The sequence below is a fragment of the Vicugna pacos genome, chromosome 27, assembly GCF_048564905.1.
Source record: "Vicugna pacos chromosome 27, VicPac4, whole genome shotgun sequence".
Lineage (NCBI taxonomy): Eukaryota > Metazoa > Chordata > Mammalia > Artiodactyla > Camelidae > Vicugna > Vicugna pacos.
In genome coordinates this window covers 21,332,753-21,355,476 of record NC_133013.1, presented here as the reverse complement: position 1 = coordinate 21,355,476, position 22,724 = coordinate 21,332,753, and the positions used below count along the sequence as shown (strand labels likewise).

General features: G+C 50.3%; 3 protein-coding genes across 4 annotated transcripts in view; 1 reads left to right on the top strand and 2 right to left on the bottom strand.

Moving 5' to 3' along the window:
• Positions 1–475, top strand: part of IL16 (interleukin 16) — a 116,058-nt gene extending 115,583 nt beyond the window's left edge. For both annotated transcript variants that reach the window (XM_006208804.4, XM_015243185.3), the window contains exon 20: positions 5–475. In XM_006208804.4, the coding sequence (XP_006208866.4) occupies positions 5–198 (194 nt within the window). In that variant the 3' untranslated portion in view covers positions 199–475. The remainder of the gene's footprint in view (positions 1–4) is intronic.
• STARD5 (StAR related lipid transfer domain containing 5) lies at positions 319–13,708 on the bottom strand. The gene is made up of 6 exons (XM_006208805.4): positions 13,376–13,708; positions 12,674–12,723; positions 12,188–12,320; positions 7,217–7,334; positions 6,276–6,369; positions 319–2,295 (listed from the first exon to the last, which is right to left on the bottom strand). Exons 1-6 carry the CDS (start codon positions 13,472–13,474, stop codon positions 2,148–2,150), a joined length of 642 nt encoding a protein of 213 aa, XP_006208867.1. The 5' UTR covers positions 13,475–13,708; the 3' UTR covers positions 319–2,147.
• A 5,722-nt stretch (positions 13,709–19,430) lies between these two features.
• Positions 19,431–22,724, bottom strand: part of TMC3 (transmembrane channel like 3) — a 35,735-nt gene continuing 32,441 nt past the window's right edge. Inside the window, exon 22 of the mRNA XM_006208806.3 lies at positions 19,431–21,817. Within this exon, the coding sequence (XP_006208868.1) occupies positions 20,983–21,817 (835 nt within the window). The 3' untranslated portion in view covers positions 19,431–20,982. The remainder of the gene's footprint in view (positions 21,818–22,724) is intronic.

Genomic DNA, 22,724 nt, shown 5'->3' with positions numbered 1-22,724 from the left:
TCAGGGTCGGCCTCAGAACAGAGTGAGACGGTCCAGCCGGGAGATGAAATCTTACACTTGGCCGGCACCGCCGTGCAGGGCCTCACACGGTTTGAAGCCTGGAACGTCATCAAGGCGTTGCCTGATGGACCTGTCACGATCGTCATCAGGAGGAAGAGTCTCCAGTCCCAGGGGCCCACGCCTACCGGAGACCCCTAGGCCGGACACCAGTGCTGACGCCAAAGCCGAGAGCGCGCAGCCCCCCACAACCACTAATTCTCAGGGTCACTGCCAGCCCCCACCCCCTGGGGGAGAGCACGGGTGTGCTTCCTGGGGGCTGCTGCCCAGGTCTGGACCTTCCGGGACGCCACCCAGCAAGAGGGTTGTCCCAAGTTAGGGCAGAGTCACACCGGGTGCTGATACAGACTATAGACTGTGTATAGAGAGAGCTGAATGGTAATATTGTGGTGCTGTAAATAAAATGGGTATATTACGATTCGGTATGAAATCCGTGTCTGGCTTTGCAGATTTTCCAAGTACTATAACTGTAATGAACCACCCCAAACAGCAACCTTTGTTTTCCTCATGAATCTGCCATGTAGGCTGGCTTGGAGGGTGTAACTCATCCTGCTCCACCTGGCATCAGCTGGAGCAACTCACAGGCTGGGGTGGGGGGGCTGGAACTCCCAGAAGGGTCAGTTCACCCAGACCTGCGGCCCCTGATGTTGGCTGTGGGCTGGGAACTCCGCTGGAGCTGTTGGCCCGGACACTTACCGTTGGCCTCCCTCTGTGGCCTGGGCTTCCTCAGCATGGTGGCTGGGTGTCCCCAGAGAGTGCGAGAGCCGGGCAGGAGCTGCATCCTTTTTTGACCTTGCCGCCAAGGTTGAACAGCATCACTTCTGCCATACTCTGTCAGTCAGAGCTGGCCCAGGCCTGCCTCGCTTTAAGCGGAGGGGGAAGATTGCTGGGGCTAGTTTTGGAAAGTACAGTCTATTATATGAAACATTTGCAAACCTGTTTTTGGTTGGTTGGGTTGGAAAGGTGCTCCTAGCAGGGGTGGTACAAGTGGCAGAGCAAGTAAGCAGAGAGGAGTACAGGAGACACTCCATGTGTGCTCAGCTGTGCCAGCGAGCAGACCGGCCCAGGGAGGAGAGGGTAACAAATGGCTACCCCTCGCCTGCCACGTGCCAAGCCCTGTGATGGTGCCAAACGGACACTGTCTTTAGTAATCACAGCAGTGTCTCCAGAGCTTGGAATTGTCCCATTGTACAGATGAGGGCACTGAGACTCGGAGATAGTAGGCAAGTTGTCCAGATGGCAAATGATGGAGGCGAGTCCTTTCTTCTGCAGTTTGGCCCAGATTAACAGGCTGGGGGCGGCGGCGGCAGGGTCTGCTCTCCTTCCTTCCTGCTGACAGCAGTACAGCCTGGCCAGGGCCTGGAGGCCAGAGGACCCCTGCTCCATCTTCTATAACAGAGGACAAGAAAAGGCAAATGTCCACGGAGAGGAGGCTCTCCTCTGACTTCCACGTGTAAGCATTCCAGAGTGCTGCCTGGGGCAGATTCAAGCTGCCTGGTTTCGCCAGGTGCCTGAAACTTGTACGGGGGAAGAAAAGAGAGGAAAATGAATGGAAGAGACAATTCATGGAGTATCGAAAGTATTTTTCCTGAATGCTTGTATCATTTTTTTAAACATCATTTTCCAAGTTGACATCTTTTTAAGGGGGAAATCTGGCATGGTGCTACCAGAAAGGCACACCCAGGGATCTGCAGCCCAGGACTGAGCGAGCTCGGGATGCTCCAAAGGAGCCGAGCCAGGTTTTCATTAACTATGGTGATTCTTTTGGACAAACGGGGAAATGAGGTCTCCGAGAGTGACTGGCACAGAAGGCTGTGGATCCGAGTGCATCACACAGAACCAGGACAGAGTCCCTGTCTGGTGCCTGGGGGCTGGAAGAGGTGTGTTTGGAAAATGGCAGAAGCTCCTCCCAGGTGGAGCCAAGTAGAAGGAGGAGCAGGAAGGGCCAGGGCCGCCCTTGGCTGATGCTCCAGGAGAGCTGTCCGTCAGCGGGTTTCAAGGGACAAACACAATTCTCGAAGGCATTCCAGTGTCCTGGTAACTGCAGCTCCACGAGAGTCATGCCAGTTCTCTGCCAGCAGGCCAGGATGTCAGCCGTAGAATTTCTTCACTGCCTTCTGAAGGTTGGCGTAGAAGCCGGCCATGCTGCGGGGGAAGAAGGAGTCCACCACGCCCTGCGGGAGGTAGCCGCTGAGGTCGGTCTGGAAGAACGCGACCACACTGGTCTTGTGGGGCTCCCTGTGAAAGCAAAGGCAGGGCTGTTACATGCCTGGAGCAGGGAGACCGGGCTGGGCTGAGCATCAGGGCAGGCGGGGAGCGGCCGGCCCAGGGAAATGGCCCAGACACAGGGACTTGGTTCACTGCCCCGGGGCCCCCTCTGGACCTGCTCCTCCTCAGGATGTGAGCACACCCTCTCATGGATGCTTCCACGGCCCTGCCAGGCCGTCAAGCGAGGAGGAGCCCCCACTTCCAGCCCAGGATGGTCATTAGCTCCCCGTGCCTGATTCATTTGGCAAAGGCTTTCGGAGAACTCACTCTGTGCGGGGTCCTGGTACAGGGGGACAGACATGAGGCTGCCCTCCATCCATTAAGGGCAAATGGCCTGGGAGCTCCTGGGGGTTCCTGACACCCTTTGGAGGGGTCTGCAAGGTCAAAGCTATTTGCATCACAGCACTCAGATATGATGTCTTTTTCCTTCCATTCCCTTAGAGTGGACTTCACTCTCACAAACTTCCCAATGGCCAGGACAATGAAGGCAGAGGCTTTATGGGGGCCATTTAGCATTTGATTTGACTAGAGCTGCCAACAGCTTCAGGTGGGGGTTTCCAGAGGCTACATGATGTATGATATAACAACAGACTGAATGCAGGAGCAGGTAGAGCTTCTATGAAACCTGACATTAAAGAGATTTCCAAAAATCCATATCCCCAAGGCCACTCTTCACTATTTTTTCCTTTTGAAAAAATAGGGTTTTTAAATAAAAAATTTGCTAACATATAATCAACGTATTATTGTTCTTCTAAAATAAATATTTTAAAAGTCCCCATTTCAATTTCAAATATAGTAAATATTGATATACTCCACCTGAACAAAAGCCCTTTGATGCCCTGAATAATAGAGGACAATGAAGGCTTAGGTCAAAAAACTGGAGAACCGCTGACTTAGAACTGGACCAAGAACTTGGGCACACGTGAAGGTGGTGGCAAAGCTCAGAGGGAGCAGGGCACCAACCTGGGCTGGAAGTCGAGAGGCAGGGTCCTGAAACCAAACCCAGCAACTCAGTGGACCTCCCCAGGCTGCAAATGTGATGGCCTCATGCTCAGGGCCACGAGGGGGGTGAGACCCACCAGCCAGAGTCAGATTCAGTGAGGGGCACGTATGGGAGGAGAAGGGACCAAACTTGGCAGGGACAGGAGGTTTACACTGTCACAACTTCCCTTCCCGAAGGCCAGGCCTTGGAGACCATTTGGCATTTGATTGAATGGTGCCATCAACAGCATCAGAGTCTCATCTGGAACCCCACGGAGCGTTGCACCTGCCCACGGAACATTTCCTGACATGATGGAGGGTCAAGGGCTGAGAAGTGGAGAGCCCCGCCCTCCCTCCCAGATGCACAGACGGGGGCGGGGCCAGCAGATGAACAACCACGCAGGACGGCACCTGCTGCCCTGGGCGGTGGCTCTTCTCCTCTGTTCGTGCAGTCTCTGCACAAAGCCCCAAGTCTGGGGTTCAGAGACTCCCTGACATCTCAGCGCCTCTGCACCACCGGACTCTATTCCTTACTCACCAACCCGCAGCCCCTCCACCTTTGCTGGGACCCTGTCTTCTCTCTGCTCCTCCTCCCCCACGCTACCTCAGACCCTCATCTCTCAGCAGTGTCCTCTTTGGTCTGGAAGCACGGACAGGCGAGGGAGAAATTTTGCTCAGCATCCATGTTTTCCTCCGGGTGAGGACGGGGCTTGGTAGGAGGTAAGTATGTGATGTGCAGGGTGGAAGAGGCAAACCTGGTACCTTGCAGAGTGCCACGGCCACGGCGAACAGCGGTTCTTGCTTGTACATCATTAACAGAGCAGGCAGAGGGGGGCTTAGAGAGGGGTTGGAGCCGCCCCGTCCTTCTCACAGAGGAGGCTGGGATAGGGAAGGGCGGCCACCACCGGTCTGTCATAAGGACTAACGCAGATGCGCAGGGCTCCACAGATGACATGGCTCTCCTGCCTCTGCTCTGACACGGACCCCCCCAGTCCGGAGGACAACCAGAATCCACACCTCTCCCGTCCCCTGCAGCCACCCTGAGCTCAGTCACCTCTGTCACTTGCTCACGACCTCATGCACTCCAGGTGCATCACAGCACTGGAAAGCCAGCTCAGAGCACATCCTGCTCAAAACTCTCCTCTGGCTTCCTGGTCCTCACCATGGGCTGACTCAAAGGAGAGCGCACACGTCCTCACTGCGGCCCATGCGGCCCTCCGAGGTGTGGGCCCTCCTACCCTGCTGACCAGATCACTGCAATTTAGCACCATGGCCTCTGTGCTGTGACCTCTAAATGCCCCTCCTCTGCCCCCACCTCAGGGACTTTGTACTGCTCACCCCTCTGCCAGGAACACCCCCTCTACCCTCTACCACATCCCCAAGGCTCCCCACATTGTGCTTCGCTCAAATGCCTGATCAGGGAGGACTTTGATGACCCCCGGATGCCGCACTCCCCCACCCTTCCCTGGCGTCTTTATCTGGTCTAAATTTTCTCCAAAGCACTTAACATCTGATAATGACATGCCTGTACATCTGAGAGTTACTGTGCTTGAGTTTCGTCTGTCTACCCTGCTCGCACTAGAATCTCAACTCCAAGAGGGCTTGTCTGTTTTGAGGGGGTCAATACTGAGATTAAGAGGCTAGACTTTGGAGTCAGATGCCTGGGTTTAAATTGTAGCTCTCTCACTTCCTGGCTGTGTGATCTTGGGTAAATTACATAACCTCTCTGTGCCCCAGAGTCCTTAGATAAAAACTGACGGTAATAACAGTACCTTAGGGTTGTTGTAAGAATAAAAATGAGTTAATCCCCCCGCTCAGGAGACTAACCCTGCATGTGGCCGACTTCGGCAGACAGCGTTACTGGGAACATAAAAGGCTTCAATCAAGCTGGGTGAAAACCTTCACTTCATCTGGGCTTTGTGGGACCTTTCTGGCTCCAACCGCCCCAGCTACGAAGTCCGAGCAGTCACCATTGCTATCTGCCATGAGGCATGACAATCCTCATCATACTGTGCATTCTCCTAAAAGAATGTGGCCATGGAGAAAGGGCTCTGCCTCTTATTCTGAAAATTTGTGTGTGTGTGTGTGTGTGTGTGTGTGTGTGTGTGTGTGTGTTAAGGGGAACTGTGTTGGACTGCAGCCGTGCTATTATTTTCAAACTCAAAAGCTTTGCTGTGTTTAATATAAGTCTTCCACAAGATGTTTGGAAGCCGGCTTAGCAAAAGCGTTACACGGAGGTGTGGATGTGAGTTTTAAGTAAAATGCTACAGCACCATGGCCCTACTCCCAGGCTGGTGTGGCGACAGCACAGACTTACCCCTCCCGGTGTCTGCTCATGGACTGCGGGGTGACAGGGACACACCCTCAGGCACAGTTTCTTTCCATGTCAACCTGGCTGGCTCCCAGGATAAACTAGTGACCTTCAGGTGGTTACCCCACAGAAGGCTCCTGGTAAAAACCTGAACTTAGGTCTGGGGCCGACTCCTGGTTTGCTCTCTGAACCGCCCTTCAGCCCCAAGCACCTCCACCCCGTTCCTCGTTGAGGGGAGACAAGCACCACGTGGGGTACGGGGTGGGGACAGCAAAGCTCTCAGAGGCAGAGGCTGGGCAGTCAGGCCCTGCACCGCCAGCCGGTGACCCTGCACAGACCACTCAACCTCGCCGAGCCTCAGTTTCCTCCTCTGCTAAATGGGACCATGACAACTGCCCAGCTTGCTTGGGCCTGGAGGGAGGATTCCTTGCATCAAAAACGTCGCCTCCCCACCCTTCTTTCCCCGGCGCCTAGAACTCTGGTGTCCTACGTCTCTGACGAGGACGTGTGGGGCTCTGTAATGTCAAGGCCGACAGGACTGGGAGGCAGTCTTACTATTGTGAATCACAGTTCAGGTGCCCACTGAACAGAATGTCCTCAGTTAAGCCACAGTCAGGTAAGTCTGGGCACGTAATTCAGTCCGGGAGGTGATCCTTACCCTGGCAGAGGCTCGCAGAAGCAGCCACAAGGATGGTTAAATCCTCTCACATAACCCGGCCTCGGGGGACAGGATGAATACTCCACATGGGTGGCTGGAGGACAGAGCAAGATGGTCAGTAAGCTACGAGTTCAGACAGTCTGGCCACGACCACTGAAGGGCCTTCCCGGGCACCCCCTGTGCGTGCAGACCACTCACCCGGAGCCTGTCAGCAGGTGACCCTGCTACTTGGCCCTGAGCTCTTCTTACCGCCCCACCCTCCACTGTCCCTGACACACACACACACACACACACACGCACACACTCACACTCACACATACATGCGCTCATGTTTACAGCTCTCCCAAGCCTGCCAGAATATAGAGAAGAGAATGTTTCAGATTGTAAGGCTTGGGCGTGGGAGGACGAGGGTCCCCCTTGTCTCAAACCGCAGCCACAGACGTATGGATGCGCCCACCGCCTCCCCCTGTGGGGAAGACTCCGAGGAGCAGCAGGGGCCGAAGCTTTCAGAAGGCGGGGACACAAACTGCGGCGGCGGCAGGAACTCTGCTCCTCGCTGGGAAGGGGGGAGGCGACAGCCCCACAGCCCTCCCGGGAGGGCACGCTGTGGATCCCAGGAATCACTGCACCCTGGGGCCCCATGAAGCCAAACGACCCCGCGTGTCTTGGGCACAAACCCTGAGCCTCAGCAGGGATGATCAGGGGTGCGGACCAAATCTGTGATTCACAACTCAGATGACTGGGGCGAATCACAACTCCAATGACTAGGGCGTGGGCTCTCCCATCCCAGACCTCCATGGCACACACAGATACAGGGGCCCAGGCTGTGAGCTTGCCGGTGACATCCAGCTGGGCGGCTCTCCTTGAGGTCCCAGGCGGGTGTGGAGGAGAAAGAGCCCGGCGTCCCACGAAGGCTGGGCAGCAGCCCCGCCGTCACTCACCATTGGAACTGATGGTCCCATCCTCATACTTCTTGGCCAGCGCCAGGTCCACGAAGTCTCTGGGAGAAATGAGCTTCATGGCGGCCGAGGGGGTGGTCGTTCGGCAGATGCACAGTGTCTGTCACAGCAAAGGGGAGTCCAGCTGCCTCTGAGGGTCAGCCAGTGCCTCCCGCCCTGAGTCTGCTCTGAGCTCATCAACCCCTTCCCACACCCCAGGGTCTGGAAAATGGGAATAGCACTGATGGCAGAGCAGGGTGGCGCTGTGACCTGCAGGGTCCAGGGTGAGCTCCCCTGAAGTGCCAAGGGGCACGAGAATACACCCAATTTGTAAAATCTAGGGTTGTGACCCGGGCTGCCCAGGGCTGATCAGGGCCCCTCTGAGCTTATTCCCCAAGAGGTCCTAGAGTTGTCACTGACTGAGCATCTAGCTCAGCTGGCTGGACAAAGCACTCAGTGGTCACTCACAACTCTGAGAAATAGGTATCATTAATCCATTTGACAGGTGAGGAAACTGAGGCTTGGAGAAAGAATTCACCACAAAGCTCATGGGGGTGATGAGACTTGAACAGGGACTAGGATGAGGCGAGAGGCCATTCCTTTCTAAGGCTGACCCTGCACCTGCCTATCCCTGATGGCAGTGCCTCCTTAAATGTGTGTTTCTGGTTTCCCGTGGTTCCAGCCCCAGGAGGGAGCATCCTTTGAGTTTCACCCAGGCTCAGGGTATCCCACCAAGTCCATTCTCCCACTTTACAAGCCAAGGGCCCTCCAAACCCACCCCATGTTTCACCCCACTATTCCGCTCCACCAGCAGGACCCCGCCCTTTCAAGGTCACAAGTTCAGGTCAGGCCCAAGGACGGGAGCCTTGAGAGCGCTGGCGGGACTGGAGAAGATCGCTCCCCCTGTGTCTCTGCCCTCTCAGTGTTTAGATTCAGGGCACCGTGTGTTGTTGAGAAGCCTCTGACCTCAGGGTCTGAGTCTTCCAGGTGAGCATGAGATTGAGGACCTTCCAGTAGGCGCCCCGGGAATCGGTTTCCAGACGCCTCAACCTCCCTGGGTCCTTCTTCCTAAAATAACCGGCCTGAGAACGGGCTGCGCCTTCGCGCTGGCTTTCCTTTCCCACTTGCCGAAAGGTGCCCCCTACCCCGCCTACCTGGGATCTTCCAGTCACGCACTGCCCTGGGGTGAAAGGGCCCCAGGGGCCAGAGGGACACCTGCCGATGCTGATTTCAGTGTCTAACCACGGCTCTGCACATGGGAGTTGGAGTCTCCTGTTTCCCCATCTCCTACAGCATATTCTTTTTAAAGGCCAATGCGTGCTGCTAGAGACAAGGTAATTCTGCCTTTTCCGAATTCCGATATTTTGTAGTAGGAATGGCAGAAGTGACGAGACTTTAAAAAAAACCAAAAAAACTATAGAGCCTCCACTCCTGACTGCTGTTACAAATTCATCAATCCCAAAGACAGTGTCTGGAGAACACGATGAAGAGGACACGGGTGAGAACGGCGGAAGGCGGCAGCACGTGTTACAAATGCAATAAACTTGTAACGTGGCTGTCTCCCCTCCATCCACCCATCCTTCCATCCACCTGTCCATCTGTCCATGATCTACCTTACAATATTTGAGATTTGTCAAAATCATCCTGTTAAATGCCAATCTGCAAGGAAGGGCCCTTTCTCTGCATTTTCATTGTTTCACTAAATGACAAAAAGCTACCACTTGGTTGCTGCTTCTCTGCTTTTCAGAAACCTGAGCCTACCAGCAGCCTGTGTTCTCTTTTCTTTTTGCAGTTAACGTCTATTGAAGGCTGAGTCTTTCTAGCAATGTTGTATCTTTTCATGGTCACATGAATTAATTAGAACAAAGACCTCCCATTCACCTCATTAGAGATGGACACTATTTTACTTTTTATGTTGAACGGTCCTTCAATAGTTGTAATATAGTCATATTATTTTAATAAATTACAATCATATGTCAATTCAGATTTTTTTCAACACTTTAGAGCCTGATGGTCACAGGCAGTACATTTTTAAAAAATTTTAATTTCAGTTTATATATATATTTATGATGTAGGATGATGACTTTCAAGAATAAATCTATTAGGATAAAATTCAGGAGGATACATGAGATAGAAACTTGAGTTCAAGGATGTAGGTCACAGCGAAAAAAAAATGTAAGAATGAATATGTGTATGTATGTATGTATATTCATGTATAACTGAAAAATTGTGCTCTACACTGGAATTTGACACAACAATGTAAAATGACTATAACTCAATAAAAAAAGTAAAATAAATAAATAAATAAATAAATAAATAAATAAATAAATAAATAACAAAAAATCATATTATTTCCAAAAAGGGAAAAAAATATTTTTGAGTTCAAGGAAAAAAACGATATAAAATTTCTGAGTAAGGAAAATTTGTCTTTTTAAAATGGCTGGTGATAAATACAAATTTATCTTATTTCAATATGTCTAAAAGAATGATGTCATTGGTTCAAAATTGTCAAATTTATCACACATTAGAAATGACATGCTTTGTAATTTATGATGAAAATTTTAGATGTCAATTAAGTGTTAGATGTCAGCTAGATGTGTGGGGATGACACATAATTTCTCAAAAATCTGTTGGAGGTATGCAAGCAAAAAGTCTGATGACCATTGCACTGGAGGACTGAGGGGTCAGACAGGGTATGGCGGGGGTGGGGCGGTGCAGGGAGGGGGAGTCACTGCTTCCTGCTAACATGGGCTCCGCCTTCAGGGAAGTGGGTGCCAGGGATGGAGGGTTCTGTGCAGCTTGGTTCAGCGGCCCCAGCCAGACAGGGAAGCAGGCATGCTCCCCAAGGGATGACCAGGGTGCTCAGAGGAGAGGGACCCTGGCAGCATCACCGACCAAATTCCACAGTGTGCACAGAAGTAGAATTCAGCACAGGTGATCCATGACCCTAGCAGGCTCGGGAAAGGGCAGTGGTTAGGTGGTTACACAGGAACAGTGAGGAAAACACATTGCCAGGGGATCAGGTTAGCAGGACCCGGGGGTGACTAAGAGGTCAGGAGCCATCAGCCGGCTCTGCCACTTGTTACCTGGGTGAACTTGGGTGCATCTCTTTACTTCTGTGAAACTGTGTCCTTCTCGCAGGGATTCAGCTGAAATGCTCTGAGCACGTGGCAGAGTATAAAAGGACTCGATAAATGGCAGCACTTAGCATTTTAATCATTATTACGGCAGCTTAAGATTTTCCCTGTAATTTCCTAGGCCTTTCATTTTTTCTCGTGTCCTACCACTCACTGTGCGAAGATAGAGTATCTAAACACACTAAAAAAATGCAGCCACTTTTATCTTCAGAAAGAAAATTCTATATACGGGCATTCTGTCATTACAATTCTATTATGTTTTGAAGGACATGAACTCGTGTTTCCTTAACTTCAAGCATTTGTGTATCATTATTTATTTACTACTGTCACAATTTTTTCCCTATCTCTATCTCTGGTAGCACCTATCCTATTATTCACTTAATATTTTTATCTAAATGTGCTTACTTTTTAAAACTTAGGTTTATTTTTAAAAGGAAGCTATTTAACAACTGAAAATGAAAAAATAAGTATCGTTTGGCATAAATAAAAGGCAATTGCAAAATATATATACAAGGGATGGTTGGATTTAAATTCTAATTCTGAGCCTAAGGCCAGCTGTCTGTTCTGTGATAAAGGAGATCGGCAAGGGTTAAACAGGTGTCAAAGGCACACGAGCACCTGACTGAGACGTTCCCCTTCACGTTATCAGGGAGGCTGAAGGAGAACTGAAGTGGGCTGACCTCACTGCGTGAGATGCCATTCCAGTTTGACTGTTAAAGACCTACTATCGCCTTGTGCCCCCACATTATTTGCCCCGCCCTTCAAGAAACACTGACATAAACTCTTGTGATAACGAACTGAAATGTGAGTTCTTGGTCAAGGCTAAAAACACCTGGGTCCTGCTGAGTGACCGGCCAGCAAAGAACTCTGGCTTGAGGTTTCACAACACCATCTATGGAAACGCCCAGGAGGGTGTCGTATCCATGGATGCCAAAATCAAGAAAATGTTCAAATCAAAAAGGCCAGCAAATTGTCTGAACTTACAAAAATCAACAGAATCAAAAAAAAAAAAATAGGCCAGCAACATTTCCCCAAGGCAACTTTTTAATTCATTTTGGCTACGTCTCTCTCTTTTTTTCCCCCTCAACTCCTCTAAGCAAAATGAGGTGGATTCTTAACAGTACAGGGGATCCCAGGACAGGACCATCTAGATCTGTGCTGTCCATTATGGTTGCCACCAGTTCCGCGTGGCTATTTAAGATTACATGGAGAGTCATGATACTTAAATAAAATTAACAATTTATTTCTTCAAACTAGGCACCTTTCAAATGCTCTGTGGCCACGGCGGGCCCAGGGCTACTGTACTAAACAGCGCTGTGGTAGCATATTCCCATCACCGCAGAAAGCTCTGCTGGGCAGCACCAGACCAGCCACCACACATTTTTACCAACGGAGAAGCTGTCATGTAGAGGCTGCCCCCTGGCACAGCCCCACAGCGGCACAGAAGCCTGACTCTCTGGCCAGGACTCAGTTCATTACCATGGTCGCATCCTGTCAAGGGACAGTATTTCAAACTTGTGCTGATGCATCCAATCCAGGCATTGCGGCATGCTCAGAGTGCACCCCGAGTTCACACTCACTCTGCACTCCTGCCTTCATCAGCTGCTGCGATGTTCTCTCAGCTGTGTCGCGGGCACCTCTACCCCTCTAAGCCTCACTGCTTCCTACCTGTACCTGGGCTGAGGCTGGGCTCGAGTGTCAAGCAGTGGGCGGCTTGTGCCTGCTGGGTGCTGGGGGCTTGCCGTGTACCCCCTTTGCCTAAAGGTGTCACTGACCCCCTGTAGAGGGGACAGAGTCAGGTTACTGTCTAAGAATAACAGTGCTCGGAAAGACTTACATCAGTGATGCTTTCGATAATTTCAAAACCGGCCACATTCTCATCCCATTTATCTCGGAGGGTCCCAGCCAATGGCTTCACGCAGTCCCACACCTGCTCTGGTGTCCCATTCACGATGCCTTCTCCCCGGTACCTGGAGCACAAAAGAGGAATGTGACCCAAGGCATCAATCAAGTTTGTTAATCCTGGGCTTGCATACAAGGACTAGAAGCCACGTCTGTCATCGCTCTTCCAGACAGCCTTGCAGAGAAGGGGCTGAAGTGTACCAGCCCACCTCCCCTCAGGCTGGCAGAAATGGACAGAAGGAAAGCTTTCACAAGAATACAGTTCGAGGAAACGATTTAGCTAAACACGGAAGCTTTTCTGGAAGATAACTGGCAAGTTGATTCCAGGTGCTAGGGCCGATTAGCGTCTCAGGAAGAAAACCCACAGAAACATCAGGAAAGGTGGGGCACCTGACAAGCTTCGAACAAGACATGCACTTACAGGTTCCCTGGAAACTCCACAGACGGCCTCCAGGAAACTGAAACTCCGTTCTGTCAAAAGGCACAGAATCGCAGACTTTTAGCGCTGGAAGGGCCCTGGAAGATCACGTGGCCCGACCCCTGTTCTTTGGAAGAGAAGTCGAGTCTCCAGATGCGACTCTCCAAGGTGACCCACCTGATATGCGGCAGAGTCGGGGCCAGTCCTGGATAAAGCTGCCCTGCAGGAGCACGTGGTGGGCAAAGGGGTCTGAAGTGGCTGACTCTAGGAGCACTGGCGAGTTTTCAAACCACCTTAAAAGCTACCACGCGTCTTGTTTCCTCGAGCAGTTTAGGTCTGCTGGTTAAAAACCCCAAGCGTCTGGTGAGCAGCATATCCCCTGGCCAGGGAACTCAGAGAGGGGCTCACGCCCCGAGGAACGAGTAAATGCTTTGGAGCCCGGTAATTCTGGCTCCAGCCAGGTGACCTTGGCCAAATCTTTGAATGAAAGGGACAGATACTTACCTCCCGGGGTCACTGTGCACACAACAGGCCCGATATATCTTTTTAAAGTAAACAATCGCCAGTGGAGTCTCCTCCACAATCCAGCCCTGGGGGACTGGAGTGCAGAAAACCTCTGGGAGAGGAGGAGCCTGGGGGTTTCTGGGACCCCGGCCCCAAGGAGCAAAGGCCCCTCGACCCCTTCCCGCCCAGCTCCTCACTCACGCCTTCCCGGCAAATCTTCCAGCCTGACTTGTCTCGCCGGTACTGAAGCATCTTCTCCGCCACCGCCTCGCTTATCTGTGCGGCCAGCGCCGGGTCCATTGCGCCGAAAGCTGCACGAGGCTCCGGGGTCGCCGGTGTGGTGAGCGGTGGCGGAGGCCGGGGACTAGGATCGGGGAAGCCGGAAAGCAGGGACCCGGAGCCGAGCCCGGAGCCCCGCCCCCGCCCTCGGTTTGGTCCAGGCCGTCGGACGGGTCCCGCCCCGCTCTGAGATTGGCAGAGCCGGAGATCGCCCGACCCCTCCCCAGCGCAGGGCGCGCGCCGCCCCGGCGAGTCCCGGGCGCCGCGGGCAAAGTTCTGCGGGATCCGCCCCCCGCCGGTCCTGGCTCTGGGCGGGACCTTGGAGCTCCCAGGCTCTACAGGGCCCGCGGTGGAGAGCCCAGTGGGCTGGGCCACGTCACGGACCGCGGCGTAGGCTTGTGTAAGGGGCGTGGACTTTTGTCTTCAATGCTCAGAGGCTTTCAGCCTAGCGGGGCGATGGTGAAATTTGCATCAGAAATGCCCTTCCAGGGCGGCTCTTGCAGGGGTGGAGGAGGGAGTGCGCTGGAGCCTGGGAGGTCACTTAGGAAGCTGCAGTGATAATGGGAAAGGTGGTGGTGACCTGGAGCAGGGAGTAGGCGGTGGAGGTGGAGAGAAGAGGACCCCTTGTAGAGTGTTTGGAAGATGAAATATAGAGATTTCTGTGACAGATGCGGGAGGATGCAGAAGGAGGAAGCATCATGACTCCCACCTTCTGTCTTGAGCCACCGGTAGCTTAGCTGAGATGGGCCTGAAACAGGCTCGAGGGGGAACAGTAGGAGTTCAGTCTGGGTGTATCTAGCTGGAGGTGCCTGCAAGACCTCTAAGCGGTGTGCAGGAGACAGTGAGATGCGCTGGCATCTGGAAGAGAGCTGGGCTCTAGGTACGAGGTCAGGGAGTTCTGTGCACCTGGGTGGCCTCTACCTGGAGGACTGAGTGGGGTCACATTCCCCCAGCCTCCTTTCCTCCTCTTCAGTGCTGTAACCAACTAAATATTTGAAAAGATCAAACACTGAGATCTGTTTGTATTTTCTGTGTTGTGCCCTTATTGTTTCATTTAAAGGTTCGAAGAAAATAGTGTAAAGAAAATGACCACTTGAAAACTCTTCTTGGAGGATGTGATGGGCTACCAAGGTGTTAAGGAGCCCGGATGGACAATGAGGGAGTCCAAGTTCTAGACCCAGTTTCACCCACGATTCACTGTGTGGTTTTGGGCAAGTCACTCAGCCTTTTTGAGCCTGTTTGCTCGTAGGTGAAATGGGACAATAATAATGTCTCCCTGTGCCGTTGCAAAAGGCTAGTGAAGGAGTGCATGTGAAGGTTCCTAGGAGCTATAAAGGAAAAGACCATTACGTTAACCACGTTTAAAAAATTAAACACATCAAAATATTATAAAAAAGTCAGACTATAGTCTGAGGGGAAAAATTGGAGCATGTTTTAACTAACAGTAAATTTTCTTAATGTACAAGGTGCTCTTACAAATCATTAAGGCATTTTCAAACCACCCAACAGACAAAAAGAATGTGTCAGATATGAACAGGCACTTGGCAGAAAAATAAATTAACCTGGCTAACAAAGATGTGAAAGGATGCAGCACCACCCTCACAGTTAGGGAATTACAAATCCACACAAGGGGGCACTTTGTACACCTACCCGAGGGACGAAGCTGAGGAGGCTTCTTAATTCCCAGTGTGGTGGGTGTATGGAGAAACAGTTGTTTAGATACACTGTGGGTGAGAGTGTAAATTTATGTAATCGTTTGAGGGCAAAATAACATATGAAAATTTTAATTTGCTTGTTTTTTGAAACAGCAATTCCTGCACAAAGATGTATGAGATAGATTTTGCAACTGGAAACAACCCATTATTTGTCCATAGATTAAACAAAGTTACAGGATATTCATCTAGTGGATTGTTATGTAGCTGTTAAAATAATGTGGCACCGAAGAAGGAAGGTGGGGCTGGAACAGATCAGAAATGCCAGTAGAGCCCAGGCGACTAGAAGTATGAGTTGTTATCAGTGAATTAGTCTAACCAAGAGCAATTCACATTCTATGAAGCAAATTAATGGTATTTCAAACTTAACTTTAAAAATTACTTAAAATTATTTAAATTCTTACCCCATCAAATAAAATGTTTTATATGTGCATTGACAGGGAATGATATCCATAATATATAAACTCAAAATATGTAAATCGAAGGACAATAGTTCTGTAGACAAGAAGGTCACTGCTCAAGTTAGATGGCCTGGGGTTCAAAATCCCAGCATCGCCACTTACCATCTATGAACTTGATAAGTTAGAGACTGTTCCAGACCTTTGCGACCTCATTTGGAAAATGAGAAAAATGGTAGTCTTAACTCGTAGGGTTGACATATGGGTTAAAGGGTTTAGTAAAGGAACAGCAACGAGAATTGCTTGGCATACAGTAAACATTTATACATAATATCCTATTGATAATATACATATCATATATCATGCATATAAATCTTGGGCGGGAAAGAGAAATTACTAGAGATGTGCTTGTATATGTTTTTATTTTTATGTCTACATATATGCTGTACATGTTTATATATGTATATGCTTAGAATAGTCCCTTCTAGAAAGGTATAAACATTATAGAATAAACTGTTAACAGTAGGTGGTAATGCCAAAGGACATTTCTTTTTCATTTCATATCATCATATACTGTTTAATATATTAATTACTAACATGTAGGCCTTAACTTTAAAAAGCATCATTAAGAAATTCCATGTAGAATGTGTCTGTAAAGCTGTAGCTCGAGACCCTCTCAGTCAGGAGCCTATTAGAATTTTGTTTGGGGTTAAAACACCACGAAAACAAAGCTGAGGGAAAGTAAGTCTTGCTGTAGAAAGTGACTTTTGGTAGACATCGACATTTCAAGAGATTTTTATGCTTATCCAAATGGAGCATGGGTTTAAAAAGTTTTCTAGCACTGTAAGAGACTAATCTCTGCTGCCAGAAAATGGCAAGTCCTGGGCATATATGAAACATTTGGAGAAGCAGACTGTTTGTCCCTGAGGCCTGTGTACACTGGCAGCGGGCGTGGGTGAGGTGGGGACAGCCGCGGGCAGGCCTCTGCTCTGTTTTGCCTCTGGAAGCTGGGACAGGGCAGGGTGAGCAGCTGCATGGAGCCAGTGGAGGGTGGGAGCTGCCCACACAGCTGCTCGGCTGGGCCTGGGGTGGCTCTCTATTTAGCAAGCTGCTTGAAGCCCAGGTGAGACTGACAGGGTAGAAGGAATGACTGACAGCTGTAGATTCCATCCATCAGAGCCCCTCCCAAGGGGTCCTCTGGCCTCTGAGTCACCCAGTTGTCCAGAGTAGACCTCACTGAAATGCTAGCTGAATTTTAAATTGGTGTATATGAGGCATGGGGCCCAGTGATTTCTAACCCACACCATTGCCAGACCACCAAGGGGGTGGAGCCCCAGTGTCTGAAGGTAGCCAAGCAGGACCTTCTGGGAACTTCCTAGGACAGCCCCCTCCCCCATATCCTCTGCTGTAAGCTCCTTTCTGAAGTACTCAGAGAACAGTATCTCATGCATATTTCCTGAGTTTTTCAGATGCTAGAAACTGCCACCAAATCGAAGAAATTAACTATTTGATGATCCAGAACACGTGGCCCCTAGACCTTGGGGCGCCTCGGATTGATAGTGTTCACAGCCCAGTTACCTCACCATCGACCAGTCAGATAATTGTTCACCAGCTGATCAGGCACCCTGTGAGCTACCCCCACCTTACCTGCCCTTTACTGAAACCCTCTGGGGAGTTCAGGGTTTTCTTGGGCATGAGCCACCACATCGTCCTTGCTCGGCCCTGCAATAAACTTTTCTCTGCTCCGAACTCTGACCTTTCGGTTTGTTCGACCTCCTAGTGTGTCGGGCGTACAAACTTGTGACCGGTTACACAAGTGCTCCAATCCTAAAAGCTCCTAAATGGAGTGTTTGCTTTCTACCGAGACACTGATGATGAACTGTATGTGTGTTTCCTACGTTAGCTCCGGCAGGCGCTCGGTGAGCACACTTGACAAGCATGTGTGTGTTTACTCATTCTTCACTGAGCAACAGCTGATCATCAGCAGGTGCGGCTCGCCACCCACTGTCCTATGCACTTACCCTGTACTGTGCCGTTTAACCCTCACAGCGCCACGCACGCCATGAGGCAGTGAAGGAGAATTAATAAAATGGCCGCACTTAGGCTAACAGACTGCTGCTTCTTCTGCTCGCTCTTAAACTGGCCAGCTGACCTGACTGACCGGTTGCTATTCACAGCTCCAGGCCCGTTGTTAAAATGAAGCTATTAATTTGATTGTCTCTGCTTTATTCCAGTAATCAAAAGCAATAATCATAGTTGCTTTCTGAGTTGTTCTCCAGGGAGGTCATGGGACTGTAACCTTACAAAATAGCTTGAATTACCAAGAAGACCAGGCCACGGGCACTTACAAGATAAAGAGATCGAAAGAGCGACAACCACTAGCCTCTACTGAATTGGTCACCTGGAGACACTGTGACTCCACTGAGTCTTATGAGAAGAAAATAATTTTGTTGATTGTTATGCTTTATTGTTTGAGCCACGGCTATGTAATCACTCTGCCCCATCCCCAAGAAGGGCTCACAGTGTTGAAGGCACCAGCCTGCTGTGAGTCCCCTTTGCCCAGCAAAGCGATCAAGCTGCCTCTTTGCTTCTACGCACTAAGACCCTGTCTCTGAGTTTCAGTTCGGCTCCACAGGGGTGGGGGCCGATCTTTTGGCAGCAGTAGAGACAACTCTCCCCATTTTATAGGTTAAGAAACTGAGGACCACGTAGGGTATCCAAGGTCACGTAGCTAGCAAGTGACACAGCTGTGGCACACACCACACCCAGTTTCTATTCTTGAAGGTCATGTTTGCTCGTATGTTTTACTGATTCTTATCTCCTATAAGGATGTGCAGTGTTTACAATGGAATGGGCAAAGATTAACACACACACACACACACACACACACACACACACACACACAAAGTAACCTACACACCCTAAAGAGAAAAGAAACACAAATGCAGAGTAGCAGGAAAACAGGAATAGTACCTCAGACAAGGGAGCTAACCTTGCAGAGGTGCATAGAAAACTTTTCTCCAAGTTGCCTGACATTCACGAATTCAGAAAGATAAGGAGCGACCAAGGAAATCATCCTTAGATGCGTATCAGACTGTCCTTATCAAGAGGACTCACTCTTCATATTTAATGGACACCAACTGTTCTGATCCCTGAGACCTGAGAGGAGTCTGTTATATAGGTATTTTTAGGGGAGATTTTTAATAATCTTGTGGAACAAGTCCCCAGTGAGTCGGAGCCCCAGGCAGACGTGAATCATCTCCCGGTCCCCCCACCCCCGCCATGGACTATTCCTAAACGCTAAAGGAGTATTGTGAACTCACAGTTATGCAAAGGCATTTTGATGGTGCAGATATAGAGCTTTCTGCTGCTGAAACTTGATAAAGGCTAGAGGCGATGGCTCCTGTCAACAGAAAAATGACCAAAAATGCTGAATAGACAACCAACTCAGAGAAGAAAAAATGCAAATGGCCAGTCAACAGAGGGGAAAACGCTACCAATCAAACAAATGCAAAATAACTCAAACAACTTGGAACATATATATCTTTTTCATCAGGTTGGTAAAAATGACATAGTGCGGCAATATCAAGTACTGGGGAGGCTGGGAAGAAAAAAAATGGCCCCCCCATCCTCTGCAGAGGGAGTCTGCGTGGGGTCTGGGCAAGTGGAGACTCATAAAGGATCAGCTAGGAAAGCTGAGCATGCTCCTCCCCCGTGAGCCAGGGAGGTCTCCTTTCAAAGGATCAGTATCCGCTTCTAAGTCGACACAAGCACACGGGCAGCAGAGGCTGTGTGAAAGATGTTCAGTGCAACATTATTTTTAGCTGCAAAGAAGTGGAAATGACTTCAGTGTCCATCAGTAAGAAATGGATCAATATGGTACCGTTTATTCATATGATGAAATACTACACAGCTGCTGTGAGATGGATCTGTATATTTCTTCAACTGATCTCGAAAACAAAAATATGTATGATACATGCAGCATGACAGCATTTACCTAAGTAAGACATCCTCACGTACGGTAGATGAATCTTATACATCTATATTTACACGCACGCATACGACATACACGGCTGGCTGAATGGACCCAGGCTGAACTCCTGGTGGCAGGAGGGGAATGAAACTAAGTTTGGGGGTTAGGGCAGATTTTGATGACAGCTGTAACATCTCCTTTAATAGTAATAGCAAAGTGGCCAAATGGGAATAAAGCTTCAGCAGCTGCCGACACAGTGGGGACACGGGCGCTTGTGCTGTTCTGCCTCTTTTAAATTTCTCTACATTGAAGTGCAGCCCAGTACTCAGTGCTGGAGTTGCTCACTGAAAGGCGATACACATACTCACAGCCCTGGACGTGGACTGGCGAGACTCGGGTTTTCTTAGGAATGCGGCAGGACCTGCTGAGTCTCTGATCCTGATGGAGTGGCTCCCTGCTCTCACACAGACGCAGGTGCTGCTACCGGTGTCTGGAAGCAGGGCCAGGCTTTTCCCAAATACGTTTCAATGTCCCAGGGAGTTCTCGGCCACGGCCCGAGACCAAGCGCAAGGAAGAGGGTGAAGATAAAAGTGGGGAGGGGACAACCCTGGTTCTTTCCTTGGGGCTCACTGCCTGGATGCCATCAACATGGAACTTTCTGTGGCTGTACACTCCTCCTCCACCTACCACATGGGGGAACCCTGTGGGCAGTAGGCAAAAACAAGGTCAACAAACAGAAAGAGTTGAGGATTGAAAAGACAGAATCCTGAAGATAGTTGACGCCTGGGTCCAACTGAGCCTGAAGCCAGCTTGATTCCCACTCCTCCCAGTTAAAGGAACCAAGAAACCTTGGGAATTTTGTTGCCTCCAACCCAGGTGTCCTAATTAATACAGATACACAGCCGGATAAACAGTATGGTAAGCTTTCAATAAATTTTAGTTACTCTTGACATTACTAACCTGATTATTGATATGAAACAACTGAGCGTTGTGAAATCTTTACGAGCGGCCCACTCATTCCAGGGTGCTTGTCAGGGAGAGCTGAGTTTTGTTCGCTGAAAGACAACATCACAATACAGTTCACTTGTGAGGTTGAGGACAAGCACACACACTTCGGGTGAAGCTTCTACAACTAGATGAGCTGTCTGGCTTGCCAACGATTTGTGATCACCCTGAATGGAGGTCAAAGACTAAGGTTTTTTGAAATGATGGCCTAACGGGCCCAAGGTGCTGGACGCAGACCACTCGCATGTGGTTGGTGTAGAACAGGGAGTCGTAGCCGTGTGAGTCTTGGGGCCGTGGCCAGCGGCCTGCGCAAGGCCCCGGGGTCTCAGCTCCTGGCTGTGTTCACCTCTGTTTCCAGCAGGGGAGGGACCGTGCACTGTCACACCTCACTGCACTCTAATGGCACTCTGATCTCTACGAACGGGACTCCAGAAGAAGGCCCTAGACGTCTGAATAAACCAGGTCGTGCAGATCCGCGGTCAGCTCCTGCCGAGATAGGGCCTTCGTCCTGCCGAGCTGGCCCGCGGACCTCGGGAACTTGCCGTGGCTGCGGGTGACCTGGAGGTACTGGTCAGCGCTGCTGTTCTGCTGGTCACTGCTGGACGCCGCTGACATGGAGTCGGATTCTGTGAGGGACGGCTCGAACTTGGCCTTAACTCTGGGCTTCAGAGGGTGCTGTGGGTACTGGAAATTCCGGGAGCGTGGCTTTCTGTGCACGTACATCGGCCTGTCAAGATGGCCCTCGAAACCATCATTCCAAGACTTGTAATGTGTCCATCTCTGGGGCTCGGAGGTCAGGGCCCGGCTTTCTAAACTTTCGCCCACATAAAAATGAGAAGCCCCGTGGAGGTCGGTCAGGGAGCGTGGGTGGAAAGCCTGCTCGAACACCTCTCTCCTCAGAACCTCGCCCTCTTCTTCACTTAGCTGTGGAGAGCGAGGCTGGCGGGAGGCCCGGGACACGCCCTGTCGTGTGTTCCTGGGGTACATCTCCACTGTGTCCTCAAAAGCATCTACCTTGAAGCGTCTTTCGGGCCAGAAAGCTGAACGGTTTTTTTGGTGAGAGTCACGTTCATTAACGATATAGTATCTGGGGGCGTGGGACCTGCGACCATGGGGCATCAAGTCCGAGACCCGGGATCCAGGAAAAGGAGGGTTAATTTGCTGAATGTCATTTTGGAAAAGAGGCTCTGAGTAAACATCTTCCATGTGCTTTGTAAACGTCCTAGGTGTGCAGGATCTGCTCCTGTGAAGCTCACCTGTGCTTGCACGTGGATACCTGAAAGACAGAGGTGGTTAAGCATCTGGGGCCTGGGTGTTCTCAGAACCCCGCGCCATCCCAGCACAGCGAGCCAGGGCAGCAGTTTTCACTGCATTTTCACTGCAGCTGGTTCTAAAATGTTCATGGGTGTCTGGTGGATTCCATGCATAGGAGCACTTGGAGGACTGGGCTCAACAGATTTCCTTCCTGCTGGAATTCTCAGGAGCCTTAGTGTGATGCTGTGCACCATGAACCTCCATGGAGGGCAAAGAGTGTTGTGCTAATGTATTTATTATGGAGCCCTCCTTTTTTTGGTCCAGGAGCACACAGTGGGACTAGTCATGTGTAGCACAGAATGGGAACACTGCCCCTCGTCACCTCTGCCATGGAGCTGTCCAGCTTCTAGGACACTTCCTCCCATAGCCTATGTAGGCAAAGAATGTCACAGTTCATTTCAGTAAACAAAGGATGGAAAGCCATCAGCCACTGCAGTAGCCCTGACGGTGCACCCTGACGGGAATTCAGGATAGAGAAAAACAAGATACTGGCCCTAGAGAGTAAAGATGCATATCAAAAAAATGACTGCAGTGAGCCCAGACTCTTGCCTCTTCCCATACACAGACAAGCACTAAAACCACTAACTTGAGATGTCAGGATTTTTTTTATGATTAGTGGTAATTAATCTTTTGATATTATACTCTGTGGTTTTTTTCCCAGCAAAAAATTTCTGTATATCCTGGCTCCTTCCTGACCTCGTTGGGACAGTCCCTCAGAGCTATCCGAGCGGCCGTGTCCCAGGCCATAGTTCTTAGTAAGTCCACTGAATAAAACATAATTCTCAACTTTTAGGTTGTGCATTTTTTTTTCAGTTGACACCTACCCAAGACTATTGGAATCCCTCCTCCTTGTCAAAGCCCAGTAGATA